At 37.5% G+C, this 11,092-nt stretch overlaps 1 protein-coding gene across 1 annotated transcript in view; it reads left to right on the forward strand.

The window, feature by feature from the left end:
• The window catches only part of LOC108970425 (cation-independent mannose-6-phosphate receptor), a gene marked incomplete in the record, with an annotated part of 129,773 nt that overhangs the window by 48,062 nt on the left and 70,619 nt on the right, over positions 1 to 11,092 (forward strand). Inside the window, 1 exon segment of the mRNA XM_018935779.1 lies at positions 2,527 to 2,594. Coding sequence (XP_018791324.1) covers positions 2,527 to 2,594 — 68 coding nt within the window.

Below are 11,092 nucleotides of genomic sequence, written 5' to 3' on the forward strand. Positions count from 1 at the left end.
ATCGCACTAGGGAGGGGCATATTTGGACATAATTTTTTTGGGAAAGTGGGCGTGGCCCCTACTAACTTTTTTGTACATATCTTGAAAACTACGATAGCTATGTCAACCAAACTAGAGTCGTTTCTTTTAGGCATTTCCATATACAGTTCAGAAATGGAAGAAATCGGATAATAACCACGCCTACCTCCCTTACAAAGTTTATGTTGAAAATCATTAAAAGTGCGGTAACCGACTAACAAAAAACGTCAGAAACACTAAATTTTACGGAAGAAATATCAGAAAGAAGCTGCACCCAGGCTTTCTTTAAAAATTGAAAATGGGCGTGTTGTCGCCCACTTATGGACCAAAAACCATATCTCAGCAACTACTCAACCGATTTCAATGAAATTCGGTACATAATAGTTTCTTAACACCCTAATGACATGTACGAAATATGGATGAAATCGGTTCAAAACAACGCCTTCTTCCAATATAACGCTATTTTAAATTCCATCTGATGCCTTCCCTGTATAATATATACATTAGGAACCAATGATGATAGCGGAATAAAACTTTACACAAATACGGTATTTGATGCGAGAGTATAAAATGTTCGGTGACACCCGAACTTAGCCCTTCCTTACTTGTTTCACTATAATGTTGTTATATTTGCATACATATATTTTTTATAGAGCTCTGTTGCTCTAGTGATAAGGTTTATTTGATTCACCGTGTGAGAATGAAAAAACAAATTTCCTAGTTAAAGCTTTTATAAAACACATGTGCAGTTCTACACAAAAAATTAACTTAATTTTAATCACACTCTGGAGACAGGAAGAGAAAATCGCCTCGTTTATGATCAGCTTCACATAATAAGAAGAATTAATATGCAGATGACAGATAAAAAGGAACAAGGTGCTTTTCTGTTTTCTTCTGTCTATCTCAAGGCTGTACCTCCGAAACTATTACTCGGATAAACTTGAAATGAATTTAGGACAATATGTTAGAGGGGTTATAGAATTTATATTAGGGACTTGACTAGTGTTCCAACTGTATCGTAAAGTTCGACGCCTTGGATTCTATATATACTCAAAATATACTACTAAAAACTTAAAATATTCATCTCGGCTAAAAAATTGAATTAGATGGAAAACATTTAAGTCTGATTTATTTTATTATTATTTTTAAAATGGATTAACGCAGAATGCATCGACGAACTTAATTCAATTTTGGGAGATAAAGCTTCATCAAGGACCAGTGTTTATTGATGGTATGGTCAATCCAGTCAAGGTCGCAGTTCGCTCCAAGACAAATTGCTTGAAGATTATATTAAGTCAGTTGTTATTCCGAAATCTATTAGTGCTGTGCGCAAAGTGATATTGCAGAATCGTCATATAACCTATCAGGAGATTTATAGAACTAATATAACTAGCATACCATCGATATTGCATGAACATTTCATTGAACATTGAACAAAAATGTGTTCACGTTGGATCTCATACAATTTGTCAATAGCTAAAAAAATGGCGCATGTCGATTGGTCGAGAGAAATCAAAACGGTTCTTGAAACACGTTTGTGACAATGTGACAGGCGGTGAGTCGTGAATTTATACGAATGAGCTCGAGTATAGATAACTATTTGCTTGCATATCTAACTGTGTTCAGCTCAGACAACATTTCCAATGCGTCCTACTCTCACATTATCTCATGAAATTATAACACCTATAATATACTTCTTTTATGCAATATTTTTCTTTTTCAAGTTTATGTGCAACCCTGTCTACATTTACCCCACAGACGAGTGTAAAGTTTCTGATCTGTGGTGTATGATACTTGCAGACTTCCTGGGCATACATTGCTCCAATTGCTGTGCACCTCCCAAATACAGTATTTACATAATTTGCTCTTTTTTTGTTTCATATACGTAGCACCCTGCTATTTCTAAAACGTTTGTTTGCTTGTCTGTTTGTTGTTGTTTGTAGTTATAATTACTATTTTGCTTTGTTTGCGGACTGTAATAAAAAAATGGGGTTCTTTGTAATTGCAACGCAACTTCTCTCCCATCAACGCCAGCTTTTGAACTATGGCACATGCAAATGAAAGTTGTTTCACTTTTGATTGACACATAAAAGCAAAAGTTTTGCCTTCAGTCACTCTCGCTGCTTGAATGCTTTCTCGAATTTTGGTTTTGGGACTCGTTTATGCGCCTTTGTATCGTTCTAGTATATAGTTGTGTGGCGTTAACTTTTCAAATTGTAAGCTGTGCAGATAAGCGAAAATGACATAGCACTCATAATAGATATTATTTAAAGAGGGCTAATATTTGGGATTTCAACAACTTTGTTGCTCCTTTTTTTGTTTAGTTTTTAGCAAATGTTTTCATTACACTCATTATGAGTACATCCCTTTCGCATTAGTTTTAATGGCCTGCCATGTTGACCCTCTTATAAATGTGTTTAAAATGAACGAAACTTTTGTAAAAAAAAATGTCCCCCATTCACACATCTCCATAATAATAATGCCCTTCTTTTCTTTTTTTCATTTTAGGCAATTCAAATGTTCAGCTGCGCCTTATTTGTAGTGGTGACACCAAGCGCGTTATCAACTATGACAATGTGAGTACATTTTTATGCACATAACGGTACTATTTTTTATATACTTTACAAAATTAATATATGTGGGAATTTCAACACATTTTTCAATGCAAATAACACTGCTTAAAAATAACAGACGATTTTCTTGCCTTGCCGTTGTAACGACAGTCGGGTCTATGTAACCGGAAGGGATCGGATTTTTTATCCGATCAAGGGCAATCAACTTTGCAGAATTCTGCTGCTACAACAAGGCTGTAGCTTCGAAGCTAACGGAAGGAGGGAGTGTCTAACCTCTGTATTCAGTCATCTCTCGTTACTAGTCAATCGAAAATTAAGTTCAACATACTGCATAATTTACTTAATTTATGACTAAATATTCCCAAAAATCATGTATGTCCATATTTTTTATTTTTAATTTTTTTTCTTCTCAGTCGTTCTTCCTTGTTGCTGTTTGGCGCCATTTGGAGATTCCAAGTTTTTACTAAATTTAGTTTTCTTTGATGATTTTCATTGACAGCGATGTGGCGTTAAGACGCACGACAGTGTTTCGATAATCACCGCTAAAACTTAGATTGTTAGCGATAAATCTAAGGCACAATAAACCTTAGGTCGCTGTTTAAACCTCATTTATTTATCTAGAACCAACATGGCCTTAATTTGGTTCTTGATTTATGATAAATTTAGCACTCATTCTTAGCTTCTTCTTCCACGGTGAATTTGTTTAATTTATGTTTAGTTTATAAAGATGGTCTCAGCTACTGTGCCAAGCATCTCTTGCGATCTCCACTCGACGTCGTTTTTTGTTAAAGATACAGGTTTGCTAAAGGTATGTTGCTATGTGTTCAGTATTACACGTTTTATACCCAAAAATGCACACACATATATAATAAATTTATATTAGTCTCAGTCCTTATACCAGACACTTGTGGCAGCTTTGTTGCTACATATCAGATAAAGGACTGTAACCTTTAGAATTGAGGGGAAAATTTAGGTTAGATGGCTGATATAGAGAAATCGCATGTGGGCTGCTATATGTAGTCCTTTGTGAAGGCATAGAAAAGGGAACTCCTGTGTTCGAACTTTTAAATTTAACTTCCAATCTCGCCAGTTCGGTGGGATCTCTGAAGGTATACGGTTCCAAGTGTTTAAAACATGACCTCTCAAACGCGGTATAGTCAATAAGGAAAAGGTGCGTGGTTTCCACCAAATTTTCTTCTATACAGCTTTTGCAGATGACATATGGTAAAATTTCCAGCTTTACAGCATGGACACCAATAAGGCAATGGCCTGCTAAAACCGCCAGGGCCTGCTAAAAACTAGGGAGAGGCTACTCACTGAGAGCAGAGAGATCACTAGATATTTTGAGATCGGTCTTGGGTCAAAAAGACTTTGCGACAGCGCAAATGACTACGGTGGCTCAGCGCTGGCAAAGCTCCTTCGAACCAAGCTATCTAATGGTAGGACGCAAGAGGATATAAGGCCTGCTCCTTTTCTAATGATAGCGAAAAGTTAACTTAATATCATTCTAACGAGGCTCAGATGAATTTCTGAATGTTATCATTTATGTTTTTAACTTGTTGCTTTACCAATGATAATAATAACTAATAATGATATTATTCCCTAAGGCTATACGCGACCATATAAAGCACCCACACATGCATGTCTCCCCGCTCTTGTTGAAATTCTGCTAAAATTTACACCCCTCAATGGCGCACTTCAAGCAACTTTCATGTGTAAGTTACCCTCGACTATGCAAATGAGTGTGTGTGTGTGTGTTGTAAATGCACGTTTAAATCATTGCAAAAGTGTTTTAGTTGTATCAAGTGTAATAGCAATAAAATGAGTTGTTGTAGCACAAACAAAAGTTGCTCGCTGCATTGGTGTTGCCAGCGACGGCGACGGCGAAGGCGTGAGTTTTGCAGCGTCGAAAAGTTGGTGTTAGTTTTGGTGTTTTCGCGTTGCTCGCGGCATTACGGCTGCACAACGCGCGATTGTGGCCCTCGACACTCGTGTTGTTATGACCCATTTGTTTTTGTTGCGTTTGCCGAACGCGCTCAAGATATGCGCTGGCGGTCTCGAACATTCACTGCGTGTTCACATGTTACTATTGTTGTTGTGCGGTATGTTGGTAAATTAGAATGCGTGCTCGTGGTGCGACAAGTGCGGTGCACTTTGCGCGTGTGTGTGCGCCCGCGCGTGGGTACAACACTTTTGCGTCGGTGCGTGTGTGCTGGTGTTTCTGGTCATGTTTTTGGCCATGTTTGCCAATCTGTTGCAATCCACTTATGTTGGCAAGAATTATTTATGTGGCAAGTTGTTACGTTATTGCAACAGCGATACTTCTCACTAGGCGCACTAGCTTTGTTATTGTTTTCTATTTTAGTTAGTTATTTTGGCTTTTCAAAGTAACCCAACTAAAAGTTATTTATTTCTATTCAGATATTTGCTTGCTTAAGGAAATTCGTGGAAAATTCTCGCGTTTCTACATTTCGGCTGCCAACGGATGCGCATATTTTAGCACAATTTCCGAGAAAGCAATTTGAAGAAGTTACTAACAAAGTTCCCACTGTCACAATATTTTTTATTTTTAAGCAAATATTATTTATGTTCAGCAATTTATGCTTGCAAATGTTACAATGTTTCATTTTTTTTTTCAAAAGATTTATTTCGACGAACTCAAACTTAGGCTGCCAAGCATTGGAGCACAGCATATTTTTGTGAGCAAAATATATCTTTCCTTTTCCAAATTCTGTTTATACTTTTTTTTTGCAAAATACATCACTGTATAACGAAGTACTTAGCTGACGTAAAGCTTTCAGAAAAGGTCCCTAAAAATGTCCACTAAAAGTGTTCGATTCGTCAATCATTAGATAAAAGTCAATCGAACAAACTATACCAGTTACTCACATTGGCTAGTATTACTTGTACTGGGTAGCGCATAAGCTCAATGAAACTACTTATCTCCGTTACGGTTTTTGAGCAGTCAGTACAAACTTGCACATACGCTTATTTTCCATTCCCACCTGCTCGGTGGGATGTCTGAAAGTAAGTGTCTCACGTGCTTAAGTCGTGATCTCTCGAACGCGGGACAATCAATTAGGAAGTGTTGAGTTGTTTCCCAAAACTACGCTCAAAAGCTCTTGCGACAGTGTATGTACGGATGGTGGCTCAGCGCTGTTCAGTTAGGCTCAGTTAAGCACTCTTTGACCAGCCTTGAACGCACTGTTAATGAGTTCAAGGCTAGTATCGCCGCTCTGCTTATGGTAGCTGTAAGCCTGTATATACTTACTTACTTTTTTTGAACTTACGTACGAAGTCTTTAGTTTTATTTTGTCATAGGTCTGTCTCTTATACACATCTAGATGTGTATAAGAGACAGCTGTTAATGAGTTCAAGGCTAGTATCGCCGCTCTGCTTATGGTAGCTGTAAGCCTGTATATACTTACTTACTTTTTTTGAACTTACGTACGAAGTCTTTAGTTTTATTTTGTCATAGGTTGGCCACATCTCTTTCGTTATCCTGCATTTGACTCTCGGTCTTCATCTATTTTGTGCAGCTTGTTCTAATGGCGCCGTGAACTCCGTCTTAATCGTTCCTAGCGGACATGGTATTGTCTCTGCCTCGGATTCATCTAGAATGGCTCTCGACTTAGCCAACTCATTTGTTTTTCATTGCCGAATATGTTTCTATGACCAGGAAGCCAAATTATGAATAAGTTGAGTTGAACTGTAACTGTAACTAAGATTAAGGCCGTCCTTGCTTTGTTTACTACGGGATTTCATCATTGGCGACAACAAGGCTTGTAGTGCCGCCTGGCTGCTTGCGTAAACGGTTTCCTGCTGTATCCTGCCGCAGTTGTACAATAAAACTTCACAGGTCTTTTGTATGCCAGAATTCTTTTGGACTAGCATGTCCTCAGTCACAGGCGCGATTGTGTCGCGTTTTTTCTTTGGTAACGAATGTTTCTTCCGTTCGAATTAACACTTTAATAATCCGCGGTTTGTTAGTAAAGTTCATTCTAAGATGGACATGACTAAATGTACTCAGCTTGTCAAACGGACTAAGGTCGTGATGGAATTGTAACATATAGCTTCTAAAGTATTCATGTTCACTCAGTATTTCGGTTAGATGGAAGTCTAGATCCCCATGTTGTGCTTTTTTCCATGAATGAATGTCCGGGATTAGTCCGTGGGTTCACCGTCCTTTGGTTGAAGCTTGCCACCGTTGCTGCCACATTGTGATTTTTGGTTCTCTCCTCTTTTTTTACGCCTACAGACGCCAAATGTCAAAAGAAAAAAATGATTGCTCTCTTGTCTGTTTCGATTTTTTCAATAATAGAAATTAAAATGTGAAGATATGCCTAGTTGCAGATATAGACAAGTCTATATAGAAGGCTCTCTAAAAATCCATCATCCTGAAAAAGATAGCTTCAAGAAAAACGCATTTAAGGTTTCATTTCCGACCGAAATACTTTGGATGGCGGGTCGCCAAAATACCTATGGTATATTTCCGAAAATAATTTGAATTTTGAAAAAAAACTTATTGTAGTAAAAATCCATTTTTTTTTTTGACTAGAATATTCCCTTAAGATACCTTGTTTAAGGTATAAAAAATTACTTTGTTTTAGTTTTTTCGATATCTGACCATTAAAACGGACCTCGGTAGCATTGAAAAAAAAAACCGTTATACTACTTTAGCGATGTATTTTCATGTCCACATGACTTTTGTACTAAAAAATCAAATATAAAAGTTTTGAGAAGAGAGCAGCACTCAAAGATAGTGTGTAGACAAATGGCGAATCGAAAGCGCCTAATGGTGTGGTTGGTTCTATAATGTAAACCTTCGCCTATAAGGGATAAAATGTGCATACTATCTATGTACATATGTATGGATATACTTAAGTATCTTCCAAGTCTAGCCCGCTCAATGTTCGTGAAATAAAATAATTCACAGTTCATACTACATGTGATTTGCACATCATTCGGTGTTGATTGCTTATGCCGTTAACTGCTTGGCTGCTGATGCGGGGAAGTAACTTAAAGCGCAGGGTTACTTAAGAGTACAGAATGTGAAGAAAAATAATAAAGACTGAATAGAAAAAAAAAAAATAGCAAGAAGCAGTGCAATCTAGAAAATAAGAAAGAGGAAAGAACGAAAATAATAAGTGGAAGAAAATAACCACGGGTGAAAGAAACTCAGAGTAAAAGACGCATGTTGAGTGCCCCTCAATTACACATGTGGCACTAGGGTGTGCTCTAAAGTTGAGTGCTTTCGGCGTTATTGCGTCTATTGCTGCAGCTCCTTAGCCGCTTTATCCCCTTGGCGACAATACATAGCATACACCATATGCGTTGCTTTATTATCGCAAACAAAATATATTTTCCTTTTTCCTTACGTTTTTTTTTTTCTTGATTTTTCCACAAATGTTGTTATCTTTATTGTTCTACAGTGTGTTTACAGCTTCCCTATTTCTTGCGCCATGTGTGTATTCCTGAATGTCTTTGTATGTGTATGTGTGTGCATATTGTGGAGCTTTGTTCACATGTGCTTTATGCGTCTGCTGTGGTGTCTAAGAAAACTTTGTACTCGTGTTTGTTGACTCAACTAGAAATGAAATCAGCGCGAATATAAAGCAAGCGCTAGCAGCACTCACACAAGCGCGCTCACCTTGCTGCTACGACAACAACAAATAACGTGTGAGTACAAAGCCTTTGAATATGGCGTGGCGTGAGCCTTGAAAACCTGCTGCTCGACTGTCTTGAAAGTATTATGTAAGTAAAAATAGATAGTGAAGATGCGCGCAAAAGCAGACAAAATGCAAAGCAAAGCAAATGCGTCTGTATGTGTGTACTACTATAAAGTAGTGTGTGTTGCTTAATCCTAGGAATAAAGCTTGCAAGAAAAATATAAGGTTATGACACACCAAGCTTTATGAAATTACAATATTTTGTTTTAGTTGCATTTGCTTTGTTTGCGCTGAAAAGTATACTTCTCTTTTGATTTCCGAGTCGGTGTACTGCCTTGGTTATAGCGTGCAAAACACAAGCTGTTGTGTTTGCCTATGCTTCAAATAACGGTGCATAGCGGTATTTGTTGCATGCCGTTGTCACAAATCACGAGCAAACACTCAATAACCTTTTGCTGCTTTGAGCGAAGTGCGGCTTTTTGCGCCAGTACAAGGGCGTGTATGCACCTTGGTTGTGTGTTGAAGATATTTGCTCTTATATGGTACAGACTTTCATTTTGTATAGCATTGTGGCAAGCGTAAAGTTTGCTCTTGACAGGTATGCATTCATAATGTCTTGTGGCGAGTGTTATTGATATATTTGCTTTCTTTTGACTAATGTTATTGATATGGAAAACTGGATTTTGATTTCGTCAGTAAGGAAAATGGCCTTTTTTTTTTTTTGGAAAAAGTTTTCATTTTAGCGCTGAGCGACCAACATTTGTTCAAAGTCTTGGTTATTTTCTTTAACATCTGAAAGTTTTTTTAGATAATGTAGGAAGTGTCAACAGTCTAAACGAATTTTTCAATCTTGGTTCTTTTAAAGGGGCTCCTTTAAAGAAAAAACACAGGAACTCTTTATTATAGCTCGAAAGAAAAACCATTCTTTAGTATTAATTTTTTGAAGATTATCTCTTTTAAATGTTGAGTCCAATTTTCCATGACTCGTTCGTTGACATTTCGACTATCGAATGACATGTGTGATGTTTTGCTTCAAAGCCTGATTCGAAGCGGAATTTTCCGTATAGACTTTAGACTCTACATATTCCTTCAGGAAAAACTCCAACAGTGTGATATCACACAATCTTGGTAGCCAATCGCTCAGATCAAAGTGTTCTCTCAGTAAATCCTTTGATTTATGCGATGTGTGGGAAGTGGCGACGTCTTGTAGAAACCAAATGTCGCCGAGATTACGAGCTTCAAATTCAGGTTATCATGGAGCGATAACGGTCGCCATTGACGGTTACATTTTCACCGGCATCATTTTTAAAGAAAAGTGAACCAATGTTTCCACCGACCAACAAACCACACCAAACTGTTATTTTTCCCGGATGAAATGATAGCTCTTGAATCTCTTAATACTCATTGCCTCAGAAATAGTCTTCATCGCTGAGCAAAATTTGGCTTGGAAACATCGGATCTTCCCTAGAATCTTTAAGAGCCCATAGGAAGGTGGAGTGGCTTCAGTTATTGCACGAGCTGTATTTTGTACGCTTTCAATTTAAGATCTCGACGTAAAATTCGCGAATTCGTTCCATACGTCAGTCCGAGTTACAGCGGACAGCGCCGAATCGACTCTCGTGCTCACCTACGGTTGCTTTATTTTCTCGACTACGTGCTGGACGTGATCTATTCGGTCAAACATTATCCAATAATGAATGCTGGCTCTCAAGATAGGTGATGGTGCTGCGAATAGTACGCTCACTACGATCGATTATGAGACTTTAAGTTGAGCGAAGCGCGCGAAACAGATCCTTTACAGAACGTGAATTTTCGTAATAAAGTTTGAGGATTTCTAAACCTTGTTCAGGAGGAAGTCTTTTCATGATGAAATGCCAAACAATACTGAACAAAAATAACATGAGCGCTTGACACGACTCACTCGTGATTTTTCAAGAAAAGTCTATCGAAAGAAGTACCTCTACTTGGATTCCCCGTTATGCAAATTCTTATATTCACACAAAATCCTTGTTCTTGTCTTGTTACTTAGCTCTTACAACAAATGCTTTTCTGTGGCTTTGTTTGAATATTCTCTCCTGGTTACTATTGAGACGCCGTGTCTGGTTACTTCTCTTATTCCTATTCTTATGTATTCTTATTGTCGCAAAGAATGTTCATATATTTTAAAAACATAACAAGTTATTATTGCTATTGTTACGCTTTTGCGAAATACATACACAAAAACATACATACTACGTGTCAATAAATTCACATAAATATTTGCTCAAGATATGCCAGCTTTGAATGTTCTTCGAATTTTTTTTATCCTTCATCTTACTCATTCCGAGGTCTCTTGGAAGAGTGGTGTAGTCGTTTGCATTTGACTACTAACTTTTGTACTTATGAAGGGGGTGTTATCACGCTATAAAAGTAAATGCCTTACAGTTAGGTATAGGTAGATATATTGGAGTATAATGAGTTGATATTTTTATTAAAGGCTTTAGGATTAATTATTATCCTAATTTGGATAGATGCTAAAGTGAGAGTAGCGAGAGGCTTACGGGATGAATATGGAATCCTTCATCATATACGTATTTAGGGAGTTTCGGGTAGTCTAAAATTTCACAAAATTTGTTCCAAACTCGTATTTTTTGCTTTCTGCTTCACTTCATCTCAGCTGTTTAGTTCTATGTAGTTCCTCTGTTTTTATACTTTCGCAACAAAGTTGCTATAGAGAGTATTATAGTTTTGTTCACATAACGGTTGTTTGCAAGTCCTAAAACTAAAAGAGTCAGATATAGGGTTATATATACCAAAGTGATCAGGGTGACGAGTAGAGTTGAAATCCGGATG

This window comes from Bactrocera latifrons, unplaced genomic scaffold (genome assembly GCF_001853355.1).
Source record: "Bactrocera latifrons isolate USDA-ARS-PBARC rearing strain unplaced genomic scaffold, ASM185335v1 scaffold_3, whole genome shotgun sequence".
Taxonomy (NCBI): domain Eukaryota; kingdom Metazoa; phylum Arthropoda; class Insecta; order Diptera; family Tephritidae; genus Bactrocera; species Bactrocera latifrons.